General features: G+C 34.9%; 1 protein-coding gene across 7 annotated transcripts in view; it reads left to right on the forward strand.

Moving 5' to 3' along the window:
- The window catches only part of WWP1 (WW domain containing E3 ubiquitin protein ligase 1), a 57925-nt gene extending 41246 nt beyond the window's left edge, over positions 1-16679 (forward strand). For 6 of the 7 annotated variants that reach the window (XM_064390765.1, XM_064390781.1, XM_064390791.1 and 3 more), the window contains 14 exons: positions 1601-1655; positions 1750-1834; positions 1934-2062; positions 2990-3062; positions 3148-3219; positions 4189-4277; positions 6862-7021; positions 9700-9833; positions 9929-10069; positions 10980-11100; positions 12251-12355; positions 13715-13811; positions 14112-14184; positions 15417-16679. In XM_064390765.1, coding sequence (XP_064246835.1) covers positions 1601-1655; positions 1750-1834; positions 1934-2062; positions 2990-3062; positions 3148-3219; positions 4189-4277; positions 6862-7021; positions 9700-9833; positions 9929-10069; positions 10980-11100; positions 12251-12355; positions 13715-13811; positions 14112-14184; positions 15417-15516 — 1434 coding nt within the window. In that variant the 3' untranslated portion in view covers positions 15517-16679. The other variant, XM_064390800.1, reaches the window with a different exon arrangement.
- Positions 16680-18922: the final 2243 nt, after the last annotated feature.

An 18922-nucleotide genomic window follows, 5' to 3' on the forward strand; every position in this document is an offset into this window, starting at 1 on the left:
ACTGTTGCACAGGTAGAACTCACAGTTTATTGAGAGGTAAAATTGAAATGTTTTTGAAGAAAGAGTGGTGTTTTTATTTTTTACTTCAGTGTGCTTCTGTATACTTTTCTTCTAGAATAGTTAAGGTCAAACTATAGCTACCTTTTCATTCTTTGGTGACATACCAGGACTCTGCCTATATAGCAGTTTGAGTGAGACTGTATTTTATTTTTTTTTGGGAAAAAGTAGATGAATACTTCAGTTAGAGAATGTTTCAATTACCTTGAGTGGTCATAGCTAAACTATGTAAAGAACGAAAGTAATGGGATACAGTTATTTTAATGACTTTCATTTTTACCTGGATTAATTTATTGTAGTTGTTTTGGAAGTGAATCTGCCTGGTAAAGATCAGTGTGTTCTGTTAAATATACAGCTCTGTGTGGCCAGGAGCCACACACAAATCCTCAGACCCATTAAGAAGGTCGGAAATATCTGAACTGTGCCACCATTCAGTTCTTTGGCAGGCAGCTTTTTCCTTTCATGCACTATTCTTTTACAGTCATCACAGAGAAGTCTTTGGTTAGAGGATTATTGTGATTGTGTGGTCTCCTAAAGCAGAAAAGACTAACTGCATTTGCTGCTGAAATAATGGTGAAATCTCTGTTCACGTGTAGTAGCTGCTGGCTGGAGCAACTACACAGCTCGATATTGAATGTAACTAATGCATTTCCTTCTGATCCTTGATCTATTTCTCCTTCAGAGAAAAAATATCATAGATTTGTTTTGCCTGAACTTGCTCCTGTAAACTCTCATTTGATATTTTTGTATTGCAAATGTTATACAAAGCAGTATTAGTTCCTAAGACACTCTTTGGAAAACACAGCTTGGTTCCCCTATATAAAAATTCCATTCTTCACCTACACACACTAAAAGTTAGTGTCCACAAATTTCTAGGGGTGGATGCTTCTAGTTATAAGTCAGAGCATGGATCCTATAGTATGTGGGATTTTTGCCTTTTATATTTATTTTTTTCCATGCTTTGTATTTTTGATAGGTACTTGGGGACTTGTGCAAGATTAGTGTACATTATGAGCTTAGCATAATAATGTAATCTCGTTTTTTTCCCCTTCTAACCTTAGTGTATGTTGATATAATTTTATCCATCCACATAAGAATGCAGCTGCATTTAAAAAAATGACAGTGTTTGAAAATAGTCAAACATCCAGGGAAGTTATTGTGTATTGAGGAAGTAAAACCCCCTATGTTGGCAGTAGTGACTGTGCTTGGAAATGTTTATTATGGTAAAACGTGTTCCTAAGCAAGAACTTAGTGCTTATCTGCTGATCCATGCTTCCTCAAAACTTGTATGAACTGCACCTCTTTGTATTAGCACTCAAGTTTGCTGTAGGAAGGGAAAGGGAGGGTACATTGCATTGAAAACAAGTGTGGAAAGCGTATCTTATATAATCTAAGTTTCCTTGCAAAACCAGATTAAAAATGGCATGATGGGGTTTTTTTGCAGAATGAATAGTCTTCAGGACTAGTGGTAATCTTAGAACACACTGAGAAAATAATATGAATAATATTTGGCCTAACTGAAAGTCCTCTTGTTTTTAAATAGGCTTCGATGTTGTCAGCAGAAAATGATCCTCTTGGGCCGTTACCACCAGGCTGGGGTAAGTTAATTAGCTGTGGATTTCAGGAAGTGGCAGTTACAGAAATTTGGAATGCAGTTGTTGTATAATGGATTTTTTTCTTTTTTTCCCTTAGAAAGAAGAGTGGATTCAAATGATAGGGTGTATTTTGTAAATCATAACACAAAGACAACACAGTGGGAGGACCCTCGAACTCAAGGGTAGGTGTGTATAATGACTGTGCAGATACAAAAGATCTTGCTTAATTCTTTTATATCATGATACAGGGAAAAAAGCACTGCTTGCAATTTCTTTTGCAGTTTACAAAATGAGGACCCTCTTCCAGAGGGCTGGGAAATCAGATATACCAGGGAAGGTGTCAGATACTTTGTTGATCACAATACGAGAACCACCACCTTCAATGATCCTCGTACTGGGAAATCTTCTGTGTAAGTGAGAAATTAAATATATTTTTAATGTTTTAACTTTTTATAATTAAATATTGAAGTTTTCTCATACTATAAAATTATCTACACTTTTAACTGGAATTGCACACTAAAGTATGAACAAGTTTTTATATTATAAGTTTAATATATTTTAAAATTTTATTTGTGACTTTATCTATGACACATTTTGCTGTACTGCTCTGATGTTCAGGAGTTTTTATATACTTTTGAAATACCAAGATTGTGATAATTTTATAAATAGGGAGGGGCAATGAGGTTAATGTGAATAAAGAAATAATGTAACTAATAGTTGCATTTTTAAAGTAACAGCAAATGGTCTTTAAGGGTATTGCTTATGATGATAAACACTCTACCAACAGTAATGTCTAAACCAATTTGTTCTAAATACTTCTGAAAAAGTTTACATGCAAATCTTCTTTTAAATATTTTGATTAGAAGCATTGACCCAAACTAGAGTGGCTTTCTTAATATCTTTTATATGGGGTAGGATTTACTTCTGTCAACATAGTGATGACTTATGATTCAACAAGCCTGTAGAATGTTGCACTAGAATGTCCTTCATAGTTCCAGAAGCAGCTGAATTTATAAAGACTGACTTAGCAGTCTCTTTCAGGGAAGATGGTAAATTAGATGTCTCTCCTTTATGTTACTTGTAGTTTTTACACATTTCATAGGGATTTGATACCATCTTGATCTTTTGTCTTTCTGTCAAATTTGGTAAATTGACTTGCAAAAAAAAAAAAAAGGGCAAGGGATGGTGGAAAGGAAGACTGGCATTCCAAACCACCAGCTGCAGTTGATCATATCTTACAATAACAATTTTTGTGTATTTTTGAGATCTTCATGCTGTTGTTTAACATTGAATTGATGTCTGCATGCTTAATGTATTGCAAATATGTTTCCTTACAGAAATAAAGGGCCACAGATTGCTTATGAGCGTAGCTTTAGGTGGAAACTTGCTCATTTCCGTTACTTGTGTCAGGTACTGATTTATTTATTTATTGAAACTATATGAGTTTTTACAAATGTACGTGCTACCTTTTAATGTTATTGCCTTATGATTACAGTCCAATGCACTGCCAAGTCACGTGAAAATCAATGTATCCAGACAGACTTTGTTTGAGGATTCCTTCCAGCAAGTAAGCCTGCAAAAATTATTGTGTTTGTTTGTCAAGACAAAGCAGAAGAACAAAAATGGCCCTAGCTAGTTCAGACTAATGGTCCTTCGGGCACAGTAATCTTCCTCTGGTATTAGCTGGTGGGGGTTTCTTAGGGAAGACTGTAAGAAAAGAAGTATTGTATATAATACTTTTACCATGTGATCTTTCATTTTCCAGCTGTATACAATTGAAATGCTTCTTGAGCTTGAAGTGGTTTCTGAGTATTTTAATAATCTTCAAGGGATTTCTCTTCTATGATCTTGTCTGTGCTCTCCTTGTAAACTTTTTGCATTTTCAGCTTCCTGTGGTGGAGTTCCATAGCTTAACCTACTGTGGCATCAACCACATTGGATTTGCTTTTCTGATGTTTAGATACCTTACAATACATTGTTTTCTCCAGTTAAAACTGCTTGGTCCTTCAAAGATTAAATGTGTAATTGAAGCTTACAGTCCTTGAGCTCTCACAGTCTGTAGCGAATGAATGATGAAAAATCTTGCTGCTGTCACCACAGACCTCTAGGCAGGGATTCTCTATAAGTAAAAAGTATATTATAAATGAAAGTATATTGAACTTAGTCTGAATTAAATTACTTATTTTAAGTGATTTCCCTAAAACCAAAAATCATATATATCAGATGAAGTGCCTTTTCACCTGTTTTCCTTAAATAATGACTCCCTTAGGAAGAATGTAAGAACAGGGTACCCATACAGCATTACTTTCCAGATATTCCTTCCACTTGCAAACAGTCTGCTGCTTGAGGATTTTAAGTCCAAGTTGGTATTTTTGTGTGTAGTTCATTGATTGCTTGTTCCATGAGATGGTCTACTTGCTTTTCAGATTTGTGTAACATTTGACATATATACAATTTATGTATCAACATTAATTAAAGCTGAATGAGTGATGTGGTAACGATGCATAATTTATAACATCAATTTATTTATTAATAGATTATGGCACTAAAACCCTATGATTTGAGGAGAAGATTATATGTTATATTTAGAGGAGAAGAAGGATTGGATTATGGTGGCTTGGCAAGGTAAAATAAATTTTCTTAAGTTGTTTTTATTTTTGTAATAGCACTCTAGCCTTGATTTCTCTTGCAGTCTGACCCTAGGTACCTTTTTAGGCCCCCTAAATGTATTAAGGAGGTGGAACTGGCAGCACTGGCTATTGTCACAGGTTATAACTTCACATTGGTAAAACTACGGTCTCAGTTTTTCAGTTCTTTGACAAAGAGTGATATTTAAATTGGAATGAAATATTTGCTCTGAGTTATTTCATAAACTTTCTATCAGAAAGTCCAATTTTCCTAGAAGGGGGAACTGTGGGAAAATAAAGTGTTCTGCTTATTTGGAAAAATGGCAAGCAAACACCAGATTGTGACTGATAAGAACAGAAAGGAAATAAACGAAAGGAGAGTAGTGCAGGCATGAAGGAACAACTGACAGACTATGCTGGCTCCACTGGAATGTGAAACAGCTGGACGATAGGTTTTTCTAGAATCTGAAGTGGAACTCAGAGGGGAAAAATCTGATAACAGGAAAACAATAGACAAGATTTCATTTCTTGACCACAGAAAGTACAACCACTGATTACTGCTGCCAGTTACTTCAATGAAATGTTATTGCTAGGAATAAAATTTCAGTATTAGTGTACATCCAGGGAACTGGGAAAGGTCATAGGTGATAGAACTTTTCTTGTTAGGTTATTTTGTTGGTTTTTATTTTTTATATGTAAAAATGTTCTGGTTTGGTTTTGTTCTGGTTTTATGCATTAAAACTGAATTCAGTGAAAATGTGTAGTATTTATAAGCAAGGAAGCTTGCTTCTGAAGGTTAAACTTCTTTTGGGTACATGGTGTTCCACTTCTGATTACCCAGTATCACATAGATTTTTGGGAGTGATTTCAGGAAGGAATTCAATTTTTGCTTTGCATGGGCTTTGTTTGGTTAGGGTCCCTGTTGTGAGGGCCATAGGTTTAGGATGGGAACCAGAATAATCCATAGATCTTTCCACAGAGAAGATGTTAGAATAATTCACCTGAATCAAAGAAAGTAGAGAATAAATAAAAACTATATAAGCAATGTAGTTTCATAGTTATTTAAGTCTTGTCCAAGATTTTTTATGTGAAACTGAGAACCAGCCAGGATCTCATTGTAACTTGAGCTGAGAGTTCTTCAGTGACACTAAATAAATGTTCATGTACTGACTAATGAAATACAGCATTAATACAAATATAGATCAGCTGTCTCTCAGCGAACTAAACTCACTGTTCCTGTCAGATTTTTACCTTGCATGTAGCAGGACCAATCTGACATTATGTCCTGTGACAAATTTTTAGCTGTTGATATGAAAAATTCATTGCTTCTGCAACTGTTTGTTACTGTCTGATTTAGTTTATTCCTCCCTTGTTATCTGACTTGTTCTCATTTAAATGCCTATTAAATTTGATGTTTCTGTGTAGTTAATGTAATTGTCTCAGTATGAAACTTGCCGAGAATGCTGTACAACATTCTCATGCTTACTGGAAGATACACAGAGCCCTGTTAGGGTTATTGGATCCTGGCTGCCTTTCTCTGTTTACTCTTTCTACTTGGCCTTTGGGTTGGAAGTGTATCATAGCGACTCATGATCCATGACTTGAGTTTCATGGCACTGTTAGGAGAAATATGCCAGCAAACCTAATTTCTATTCCTTGATCTTGGGTAAATATAAGGATAGAAGAGATGCCTCTTAACTATGACAGCTGAAAGGCAGTCAGAATGGAATTCAGTCCCTACAGTTATTATGGGACAGACTTTCAGCTGTTTTTATGGCTCATCTCTAGGCCTGCTTGTTTAGTACCAAACATTTATTGCCTGAGACAAAAGCCCCTGAGTATGTATGACTTTCTCTGAAAATACTATATGCAAATATTATAAAGAAAGAAATATTATCAAAATCACCTATCTGAACACTGAATACCAGATTCTAGTATTATTTCAGATCAGCTGAGTTGAAAAAAATTGAGGTGGTGAAAAACATGCACTCATTTAACCTCAGCAGAAAGATACTTCTACACTGTAATGTCATGTAGGCTTAACCAACGCATGGTAATTTGTTAACAGTAACTCAGTATGTGTTTTGCTGTCAGACTGGAAAAGCAAATAAGGTGTGCTGAGGTTTCAATTTGTTTTGTTTTGTTTTATCTAAGTTGTTTATAATAAGCATGGAACAATCTGTGATTTTTTTGAGTAAAAATGTGAGTTGTAGACAGTAAAGTAGGCATGAGCAGGGTAAATGCTGTGTACAGGTTGAGGCAGGGACTGTGTAAGAAAAGATGTTACTGATAGGCAGCTAAAACCTGTGCTGTGAGGGTGTCTTTAAGATGAAAATCTTAACTATAATTTCTAAACTTTGGAAACCATGATTTTCTAACATTATTTGTTCTGATAATTAATTTTCTATATTTAAAGAAATATATAATACCATATATTATTCTGTGATTCTAATACAACACTGTTTATATTATTTTTCAAAGTTTGCATATATTTTGACCATTTTGCTGGTTACCTAGGGGGAATGGTGATAAACATCTGTATTTGATGGTTTTTATGTGTATACATGTTTTTTTTTCCTTAGAGAATGGTTTTTCTTGCTTTCCCATGAAGTACTGAACCCTATGTACTGCCTATTTGAATATGCTGGCAAGAGCAACTATTGCCTGCAGATAAATCCAGCATCAACAATCAATCCTGACCATCTTTCATATTTCTGTTTCATTGGGCGCTTTATTGCCATGGTAGGTTAGATTTTTAAGGTTTTATATTTGCTGTAGCTATACATTTACTCCTGAACAGTATTTGTTTGTACAGTTATTAAAGGTTATATTAATCTTATAGAAATGGAAGATTAAGGCATATAAGTTTATTGAGCCAATATCCTGAGAGTTAAGTCTCTTGCACACTCGTGTTTCCTGGGAGAGTTATCAAAGTTCATATGACATTCGATATAATATTTTATTTTCATCAATTGGATGTGTGTATTTCATGCAAACTGTTGTCTGAGTGTCTGAATACCGATGCTCTGAAAAATGTGACTAAATATTTTCTGAAAAAGGCTCCTCAGTTGGACCTGGTATACCTGAGGATATTTGAAAAAATGAGTTAGAATGTTTTGCAGAGTATACTGGGCCTTAATTTAAATGTATATAAAAATCAGATACCGAGGAGACCAGAAGCTGTCAGGAAGCTGATTCTCTGCCATCTGATTTCTCTTAAACTACAAGCTGATCAGGCATGTTGTGTCATTTCTTCGGTATCACTGACTCGGTCTTCTATAGTGACTCCTGTTCTGTCACATTTCTTTCTCTCCATGTAGTGATACAGTCATCTTTCCACATAATCATCATGTCTACAGGTAGTCCTCAGCAACATCCCTCAACCTGGTGAATAGTGAAACCAAAAAGAGTAGATACAAGTGCATTTTCATACTGAAGGGTCTGTTACCTCATGTTGTTCAGGCTTTTTGTACAAAATTAGAATAAACACAAGCCAAGCATAATATAAATGAAAAAATACTTTCAGGCTTAAAATAAATTAGGTTTGGGTGGTTTCTTAGTTCTGCTTTTCTTATAGGTGCTTCTTAAGAAATGTATTCAGCTATGACAATAACATCTCTGATTTCAAGTGTTTTATGGCTGAGTTCACAATTTTTGTGTTGAAAATTTACCTCATTGGGTTTACCTTTCAATAGGCTGCCACCTTTTTTCTTTATTTTAGAGTCCTCAGCAAGTTACAGGGCTGCTTAGCAAGAAGGTGTGATAAAGCCAGTTAGATGCTAGAGCCAGTGTTTCTTTGCTGGTGATTTTTGATCCTGTCTGTAAGAAATGTTAACTTTAGGAAAGCTATTTCATAACAGTACAGATCATAGTAGAGAACTTAATTAAAGTAATTAATTAATTAAAAGACAAACTTTTATTTCCTGAAGTATTTATGTGTTTATATTTTAAATTCTCTATGCGGGGCAAGAGAGAGACCTGTGTAATGCTGCCTGATGTGGTCTGTTGCAAGGTTTGAGTATTCATGGTTTATACTGGATGGAGCTTTCTACAGTGCTTCCTGGGATACCCTCTAGTGGCTTAAGATAGCTCAGGTAATAATGCAACTGGGAAATGAAGTGGCAGTTTCTGTTCTTCTCACAGTTCTAAAATAGTAGTGAGATTTTTAATTTTAAGTACTGAAGTAGCCACAGTTGTTTTCAACTGAAACAGGATTAAACATAAAGAATACACATATTGCTTCGTAATAAAAACCTGTTAAATTAAGTTGGCTGAGGCAACTTTTATATCTTGCTGTAAGCTTATCATACACATCAAATAATGTGATTTTTAAGAGCTTAATTTTGCAAAAGCAGGAAATCAGATACCCAGATGCTGTACTTGACATGGAATTTCTACCAGGTCAACTTCCCATGAGAAGAATAAACTAGTTTAAAAGTAAATAGATGTATATATAAACAAACAAATAAATACAGGCCTTTAAGAGAACCTCTTCAAGGTCTCCTTAAGCAGAAGAAAATGCATAATAGATTAAGCCTAAAAGGGGTAAATTAGGTGGGGAAAAAAGATGGAGCCTAGAGGAAATGGGCTGTTAATTGGCTTTTCTGCTCACAGAATTTCAGCTGAGAGGGAGGAGAAGCAATGAATGCCATACATGGCTTATGTTTAGGATGTTTTTTTTTTTTTTTAAAGAGCTGTTTTAGTGGAGAATGTGTACTTGATAAAGCTGAGGGGAAGAAAGGGTTTTCATGGTTATGGTTGTGTTCTGTGATATCCGAGATGCACTGAGTCAGTGTAGGGGTTAACACTCTGTGTGTGTGTATGTGTGTGATGCTGGGCTTCAGTACTATTATAATTCAGCTTACACCCTATGTGCATGTGTGGTGAGACAAGTGTGACCATGTTTTGGGTTTGGGTTTTTTTTCAGTTTTGTGGATAATTTAATTCCTCAGTTCTGTTACTTACCTATAAAAAAATGTGGTTCCCAAAGCTCTTTCTTACAAGCTGCAGTAGCATTCTGTAAATGATGATGTTGCTGGATGTATGTATGTAGTAAAAAATGGCAGTAATATTCAAGTAGGATGTAGTATTCTGATCAAGTAGGATAAAGTAACATTTTGCAATTATGCCTATTCACATAACTAAGGGAAGAAGGGATGAAGTCCTTTTATGAGAAATTTTATTTTTAATCAAAGGATTACTAAATTGTAATAGCATATGCTTGGATAAATTTTGTCCATTTTTTTGCTTCCCATTTAATTTAATGTTTTGTTCTTTATAAATATGACTTTATAAAGCTGCCACTGCTATTTAGTGCTTTTCATTATTTGAAGGAGAAAGAAAATAAAGACTTCAAGTCCAGAAACACTTTAATAATTCAGTAGTTCAATAAAAATGAAACATATTTTTCTGTTCAACAGGCATTGTTTCATGGGAAATTTATTGACACTGGTTTTTCTCTGCCTTTCTACAAACGAATGCTGAGCAAAAAGCTTACTATTAAAGACCTGGAATCTATTGATACTGAATTTTACAACTCCCTAATTTGGATAAGGTTCGTAGTTTATTTTTTTGTATGTGCGTTTGATATATTATGGATTTTTTTGTTCACCTACAATTCATTGCAATATTTTTTTTCTTTTCATCCAGGGATAATAACATTGAGGAGTGTAACTTGGAAATGTACTTCTGTGTGGATATGGAGCTCTTAGGAAAAGTAACCTCACATGAACTGAAATCAGGAGGTTCAAATATCTTGGTAACTGAGGAGAACAAAGAAGAATATATTGGGTAGGAAGGTGTAGATGCTGAAAAAAGTGTTCCGTATTTCTCCTGTTGCTCTAGTCTTTTTTGACATGTTGGTTTCTGTTGGTTTGGTTTTGTTTTGTTACTTTACTTTTTCTTCCTATGTTACTATGTAATTCTTGTCACTGTTATTGAAATGGTACCTTGGTACATGTTGCTATCTTGATACACAACTGGTTGGTACAAAAGGATACCATGTGTAGAGAAGATGACCTGTGAGGCTCTTATATGTACATGAGAGAACATGTGAAACTGAAATGAGAAAGCTTGTTTTCAGTAACTTTGGGTAACAAATCCAGGTAGAGGGAAGTTGTCTATTTGACAGAAGATCCTAAAATAGTTTAGAACTTTGCTATAAATGTGGAAACTGAAATTCAGAACGGTGTGTAACATGCTGTGATTTCAACTGTTTTTTAAACTCTTTCTACTACTCTTTTCTGCTTATTTCCTAGTTTTATCTGCCCTTCTTTTTCTGAACCTCTTTTCTGATGTGTCTATTCAGTGATCTCAAAAGCAGATGTACACACACCCTTTTCTGTGATGCAGTGTATGTCCAGTGCTGCACATAAAGTTTCCACTTAAATTAGTGGTCTTCAGTTTCTCAGAGAAACAGTTTCTATAGTATATAGATAAATGAAGGTTAATAATAATATTTCTTTTTAACTGGAATGGTAATCTAAGTTACATCTTGCTACTCCATTATTATCTAAATGTGAAGATTTGTGATAATATAGTATAGTAGGTTCCTTATAGTTAATGGAATTGAACAGTGTAAGAAGTGAAACTTGAGGGTTTCTTACGTGATGGGAACACATACACAATCCTATGTGTTTGAACTTCTTCATGTTGAATGTTAATTGATGTTTAATACCTGTTTGGTTTTGTTCTATCCCAGGCTAATGGCAGAGTGGCGATTTTCTCGGGGAGTTAGAGAACAAACCAAAGCTTTTCTTGATGGTTTTAATGAAGTAGTTCCTCTACAATGGCTGCATTATTTTGATGAAAAGGAACTAGAGGTGAGTTTTTTTATTCAGCATTTTTACTTTTTGCAAAGATGATATGTATGGAGATATTAAATAGATAGGTCACCTTGAATCTCTCGTCTGTGCATGCTGTATTTGATAGCTTCTGGAACATGGAGAATTTATTAAGAGCAGTGGGATAAAATCATGATAAAAATTGAATCAGTGTTCTTGAATCAGTGAATCATCATTAAAAAGTATTTTTGGAAGTTTCTGTGAAAGTATACGAGATCACTGATGGATCTATGAGTCACAGACTTTTCCCTCTGTGGTAGATGGGCCGAATTACTGTGTAACAGACACAGAAGTTGATTGTAGTGCACAGTGATCGCTTAGGGTCAAATACCACTGTCTAAGACAGGTTCTGGGGTTCTTATATTTAAAGCCTGGAGGAACCAACAAGGCATGAAATGGAACTTTGCCAGATCCTCAATATGCAACCCAAGGGCTGATAGCAGGGATTGCTTGCATGCTCCACATTTACTTAACAATCAGCCTGGCCTGTGTTCACTCTTGGGGTTGTGATCTGGAGTAGGGACAAAAGGCTCTGTAGTGCTATGCTCATTTATTTCTGTGTGATGTGACAACTTTCCCTGTATTTAATGAGCAGTTTTCTGAAACATTCTTACATTAAGTAGGGAGGATTTTTTTCTAAAAAAATACTTTGCTCAGTCTTATTCAGTGTTGAGTTTCATAGAAGGCTTTGCCTTTAGAACTTTCAGCTTTCATTGCTTCTTGTAATGAATAATTTTCAGACTTACAGTTTGTAATATGTTTTTCCTTTATTAGTAGTAGCAACAATTTAATCATTGTAGTTTTGGAATATGAACATTTAATGGAATCGCTAATATACACCTTAATATAAAAATTCCTCTTATGGAAAAGGTAGTAGCTTCTATTACTGAGCTATTAGTTGGAAGACACCAAGTCTCTGATATTCAGTCTTTCAGAACACTCATACACATGCACAATTTTGGATAACTGTAAACTTAGGATAAATGAAAATCTAATTGTGTAGTAAAATAAAAAAGTTACCAGTCCTTTTTTCAGAGCAGAAACTTTCATTTTTGTTACCATGTCTCATACAAAATAGAAAATACTCTTAATTTTTTTGTTTAATTGAAGAAATTGTTCTCTTTTCTAGGTTATGCTCTGTGGTATGCAAGAAGTAGATTTAGCAGACTGGCAGAGGAACACTGTTTATCGTCATTACACGAGGAATAGCAAGCAAATCATATGGTTCTGGCAGGTATGTTAATCAGTTACATTTCTGACTTCTGTAGGTTTGGTTTTGATCTATAGCACAGATGGCATGTGTAGTGGAGGGCTGTCCAAATGAAGGTTCTTACAGCTTCCTTTCTTTTTTTCTTTTCAGAGAAGGAAAGGAGGATTACTGGTCTTTAGGGAGGATACTTTAGGGTGAGAAATGGCAGACAGATTCACACATTACGTTTGGATGCTGGCTTGTGAATATTTTCTTCTGTATCATGCCTTTACTGATTATTCAGTGAGGGTTATTTTATTCTTAGTGATCTACCTGCTAAATGTTCTTATATGTAATACACCTGTACGTCTTCACTTTCCAGTACCTGAAGGGAGCCTACAAGAAAGATGGAGAGTGACTTTTTACTAGAGCAGGTAGTGACAGTACAAGAGGAAGTGGATTCAAAGAGAGGGTAGCTTTGGGTTAAATATTAGGAGGGAGTTCTTTGCTGTGAGGATGATGAGGCACTGGAATAGATTGTCCAGAGAAGCTGTGGATGCCCCATCCCTGGAGGTGTTCAAGGCCAGGCTGCATGGAGCTCTGAGCAACCTGATCTAGGGGAAAGTGTGCCTGCTGTCGCAGAGGGGTTGAAACTAGACGATCTTTAAGGTCCCTCTCAATCCAAACCATTCTGATTTGGTGATCTAAAAATGTCACTTAGTACTTATGATTATTTGTCATATTAACTGTTGCAGTCTAGCACTGACTAATCGTCACTCACATTTTAATGCAGTTGGCTAAGGAAAACCCTCAAATACTATTCTGGCACTATTGTACAAATTTTCCTAAAGAGAAGTTAGACCTAGGGTCTTCCTATCTTTTGAAAAACCACCATTTTAGAGACTAAAATGTTTCTCTGGGAAACTTTCTCTGGCGGTTATTTTCTATCTTATTTATATAATAAGATCTGATGGTGAACCTTTTTAAGATACTTTGCACTAAAAGAATCTAAACCAGAAGTTTAAGCACCAACATGTATATGCAAGTTTTTCTTAGTCTTGAAATACCCAGAGTCTGTGGCTAGACTAGTGCTGTGTTTAATAACAATGGCAGTAGTCTTTGTATAAAGCATTGACATGATTTATATTTTAGTGTAGAATACAATAGGTAAGGATTCTGCTTTGCTGTTCCCAGCCTTCACATTGTAATGGCTGACAGAGCATATGAAATCACTGTTCTTTTTTCTCCACCCAATTTTGCTTAAGTAAAGAAATGCGAACAGGTACTAAACAAGGTGGTGTATTTTCAAATGGAATTATACTTTTTCAACCATTTCATGGGGATTTTGGTTTTGTCCAGCTGTGTTAAAGCTTTTTATTAAGTAATTTGAATTTCTGTGCCTAGTTTGTAAAAGAAACAGACAACGAGGTTCGCATGCGACTTCTGCAGTTTGTCACTGGCACTTGCAGATTACCACTGGGTGGATTTGCTGAACTTATGGGTAAGTAAAAGGTGACCAGAACTGTCTTATATTGTCACTCTTTCATTTGCAAATGAACCATGCTGCAAGTGTACAGATAAGAGGAACTTCATGTTCATCACCTTGGATCTAAAGGGCTTTTTATATCATAAATACCATGAATACATTTATAAACTATTTGGAAATTAGCTTTTTTCTGTGAGAAGCATGTTCATGTAAGTAATGAACTCTGCTGTGTCTGAATTGTGTCTTACATCATGTATATATCATGTATGGTACTTAAAAGGAACAGATTAGACTTTTCAAAATCTTATTTTCTAGGAAGTAATGGTCCTCAGAAATTCTGCATTGAAAAAGTTGGTAAGGAAACCTGGTTACCAAGAAGTCACACTTGGTGAGTAATGTGTAAACTTTCTGTACCTTTACTCTTCCAGGTTTATCTCTTCCAGGCTTGCATGGGCCAAATCAAATGAAATTTAATTTGGATCAATTCTCTGTCTCCATCTTCAACTTCATTTGATTGCCCTGACATGCCAGTATTGAAAACTTTCCTAGTTGCCCTCTTCTTAAATTTTGCAACTGTGCTGAACAGTTTGTCAGTGTAAGATGTATCAAAATTATAAGAACATCCTTATAATTAGGATTATAATTAGGAAAGGTGTTTTCCTAATTATTTTAGAGAATATTAAATAACTGAACAAGTCATGTGATTAGTAGGCACATAGTTAAGTTATTATGCAGTAACATTATAAAATATAAAAGTATAAAGATAAAATGAGAAGAAGTAGCATGACAGAAATGACAGCAAACCTTCAGAAGGAGGATTAGCCAAGAATGCTGATAGTTTTTCCCACCAGGCTTCAGATGGGCCATTATTGGCTTTGCATTCCTGTGCATACTGAGCTGGTGCATCAGGTACACAGATCAGTTTTTTATATAGACTGCAAAATGGACACACTTTCCTTTGGCAACCTGTGACAATAATATTCATCGTAGTTTTAAACTACTTAAGGGTATCCTCTATTTTACATTTTCTCTGCTGGAGTTTGTTTGAGTGCTGTTTGCAAGAGTTTAATATATCTTGTCTAGGATAATTTTGAGGAAGACATGGAATGAAATGTTTTGGCAGAAGTCTTTTAGGGCAAAGTTTAGAGAGAAAAAACACCCACCTATATTCCAAGCATGTGTAGGAAGGAGAAAAGTTCAGCTTTTTCATGCTGCTGTTGAAATTTGGAGATGCATCAAAGTAGAATTATATTAAACTTCATGCTGAAATTTTTCTTTTCTATGTATTACTATTATAAGCAAATATTATTGTGTCCTGTTTTTATATTATATTCTTTTGAAGTATTATAGTTCCCTGTATCTTGGACAGTCTTTAGTCTTTCACAATTTTGGTTTTTTATCTGGTAATAGTTTTTTGTTTCGTAAAATATTCCTCTGAAACTTTGACTGTTTTTCCTTCTTGTAGAAATGCCAAGGCAATGAGATTGTGCTGATTGATATTTCTTTTTTTTCTAATTGTTAGATCAGAACATTTATAACTTCTAGTATAACAATCGAATTCTGTAGAGTTCTACATGGGATTTAAGTAAACTTAACAAAATTCTGTTTTTTCCTGCTCAGTTTTAATCGTTTGGATTTGCCACCGTACAAAAGCTATGAACAACTAAAAGAGAAGTTGCTCTTTGCCATTGAAGAAACGGAGGGATTTGGACAAGAGTAGAAGTGACTTCTAGTCAAAAAGGATATCTTGAATAATAAAAGGCCCAGCCAACTAAAATTGCACACTTAATTGTATATAAGCTTTTGTTCTGTACAGTGATCTTTCTGGAACTCTAAAAGTTTAATTGTTCTCCGTTCTTCCACAAATATATGCAAAACAGTTCAGCCTTTTCTACTTTTATTTATTGCCCTTTCAAAAGACCAGAAAAACCCCTCCATAAATTTTGAAAGCAGACAAGAGACTTATTTAAAATATATATATATATAAAAATATAAATATATATACTAATGGGCTCTAGTTTTATAGAGCTTTAAGTGTATGAAAAGTTGCAGCCATTCAAAAGGGCCTGGATTTGCTTTATCTTGGCTTTATCATTCAAAAAATGTTTAAACTGCTCAGTGTTCTCTAAAGAAACATCTCCAAGTTTGTTTTACTGCATGGCTGTTCTAAAAGGTGTTAAAGGCTTAGGCCAAACGTATCCTAAATATGTAGAAAGATGCTGCTGGTATTTGAGACGACAGAATCTGTTCTTCTGTCAGTTTAATTTTTTTAAATACATAAATAGCTGATATATCCCTCTCTACTGATGTAGCCAAGGTCATGAATAAAGCCTTTACTACTTGCACAAGTCATGTACAATGAGATGAATGTGATTTAATGTTGAAAGGAATTGGTGCCACTGTTCTGACTTACTGCAGGAGCTGAACAGAGTATTTTAATTCATTTGAGCAGCATTGAAATTTGTTTACATAGTACCTTGGGTTATTACCACGAGGATGTTAGGTAATCTTCAAAGAAAAAATAATAAAAGAGAAAATATTACCCAAATTCTCTTCTTGGTCTGGTGTCTTGCAGGTTTGTTTTTTTTTAATTTGGTTTTGTTTTGTTTGGTTTCCCTTTTCAATCTGTGATGTCCTTTTTATAACTTTGTAGAGTTATATTAATGTAAACTGAGCTATAAGGGTATACAAAAGGTAATGTGAATTTTGCTGCTTTCTGTGTTCTTGTTCAGTTTCAGATACTGGATCTAGTAAACTCAAATAAAATGAAAGTTACTTAAGCTTTGCACAGATAAAAATATTATTTAGTATTAAATACTCTCATTTCTCTAAAATTCTTACTGAAATTTAGATGTATTTGAATAAAGTACATCTAAAACCTGTCATCCTTTTATGTAGATCAGGTTTGTCCTAAGTGCACAATAATATAAAAACATTTTAAAATTAGTTTTATTGGCATTTTATTGGCATATATTTGCTGAACTGCAAACACGTTTAAAAAAATACTAAAATTTAACACCTTATTCATGTGAATTATATTAAATGCTACCTTTAGCAAACTGTGCTTCCTTATTGTAGAGTAAAAATTGTGTTTTAAATCACCATTTGTAATATGCTTTAAATATTACCTGTAAATTCCATTACATTTAAATTACACAGAATTTTGTACACACATGAAAATAATTTTAGAATACGATTCAACACACTTGTGTTAACATATCATATTGCACTGTTAAAAGTGTACATGCAGAAAAAAACAGCTATATCTGTTCATGTATCTTTCCAATGCAGCAGCTGAATTCTGCCAAAAGTTTATTTTTCTACATATTGGATTGTCTCAAGGCGTTGTATTCAATATGCACAGCTTACACCCTGGAGCTGTAGCTGTACAGAGCTCTGGTCACAGCAGTGGTGCAGTGAGCTCAAACAGACTGCTGTCTTACATGAGCTTTTCTGTAAGAGCTTCAAAAATTACCACCATTTTGAGGGTTTTCAATACATCACCAAATATCTTTTGCAAAACCATTTTTATATAGCACTAAATTAATTTGAAGTGCAAATCCACATAAATTATCACTTATGCTGTTAGAATGGAGGAAGTTTGAGAAAAGAAACCAAGAAGGTCAAAGGCCAGGCACCAGGAGTGTGTGTGTCACTTGCCTAAAAGACAAGGAGGGCTAAATGTCACAGTTAATGAATTTGCACTAATGAATGACTTGGTGACCCACTACCAACTGCTGAATTTTGTGAATCTGTGAGTAACTGAACGAAATAAAAAAGACAGCACACCACAAGAATGTAGTTGTTTTATTGTTTTGGTAACTTCAGCTGTCTCATACCTGCAGTGGTTTTTCCTGGGGGGTAAGGATTAGAATCGTGAAAAAAAACCAAATTCAGTATAGGATCGGTGAATTGGTGTCAAGGGCCTGACTGAAAGAATGGCTCTGGAGGAAAAGAAAGTAAAATAACATCTGTGTGCATATGCGTACAGTACTTGAATTTTCTGGCAATTTCAGGAAGACTATGTTGTAATTTTTTCTTTTCCCACTTAAATTCCCATACTTCACCTATACTTGGGGGGAGTGAGTAACACAGCAAAAAGAGGGAATGCAGCAATGGTTGGAGAAGACCAGGGAATCAGGCAGGTAATACTGCTTGAGGGAGCTGTTGTGTAGTTCATGGGTTTTGTTGTTTCCTTTCTTGCTGCAACTCAGCTGCTTTTCACTACACACTTCACAGCTATTACTCTGACTATTCTTCCTTTGTGCTGCAGCAGAAAAGGCACCTAAGTAAAGATGCCTCTGCCACAAAGCTACTAGAAGCTACTGCAGATGTTTTTGTGGAATATGAATGCAGAAAATTCTCTCAAACACTCAGAGAGGTTTTCTTTCTCACCCACCCTGAGACACTGTAACATAGAGGACTCCATTATGTTGCTCTACTAATAGAAAAATATTAATTGCTTTATGGTAGTTGAGAAAATCCTGTTTTAAATCCTATTTCGTGGCATCAAGCTTTAATTCAAGCCCTAGATTCTCTCTCAACTGTGAATTTTTACTACTGACTTAGCTTGGGCTTTGTTGCCAGTCCAAGCAATTTTCTTAATCTTCCTCCTAGAATTGCAATACATTTTCCTAGTAAAGCAAACTCTAGGTATTTTCTAGTAATTTTTTTTCTAGGCTGTTCTACTGAGAATACCACATGTTGGTATTGCCTACTATTTCTTCATTTTTGGTCCACTTTTTCTCCTGGGTAACTGGAATATAGTTTGGCTGCACACCTAACTTAGATTACTTTGTATTTCTGGTGAAAATTCCTGCCAACATAGTAGAAGTACCAAGAAGAAATTTTTATGTCTACAAACGGAAGTTCATATCCTTCCACAAGGTAGTTCCTTTCTAATGTACTGGGAGTGTGTACTCCTCCTGTTGTTACAGTCTAGGGTAAAGTGTGTGTGCCCAGCAAACATTTACAGCCACTAAATCATCACAAACCTTCTCACTGACCATGCTGATATCACCCATAAAGGGATTTTCTTAGATGTTCCATACTTGCTTTTTCCTTCATTTTTTATTTTAAACCACAACACATTCTTCAAAGTCAAACACTAGCATTTAAGAGTATTG

The sequence above is a fragment of the Passer domesticus genome, chromosome 1 (genome assembly GCF_036417665.1).
Source record: "Passer domesticus isolate bPasDom1 chromosome 1, bPasDom1.hap1, whole genome shotgun sequence".
NCBI classification, from domain to species: Eukaryota; Metazoa; Chordata; class Aves; order Passeriformes; family Passeridae; genus Passer; species Passer domesticus.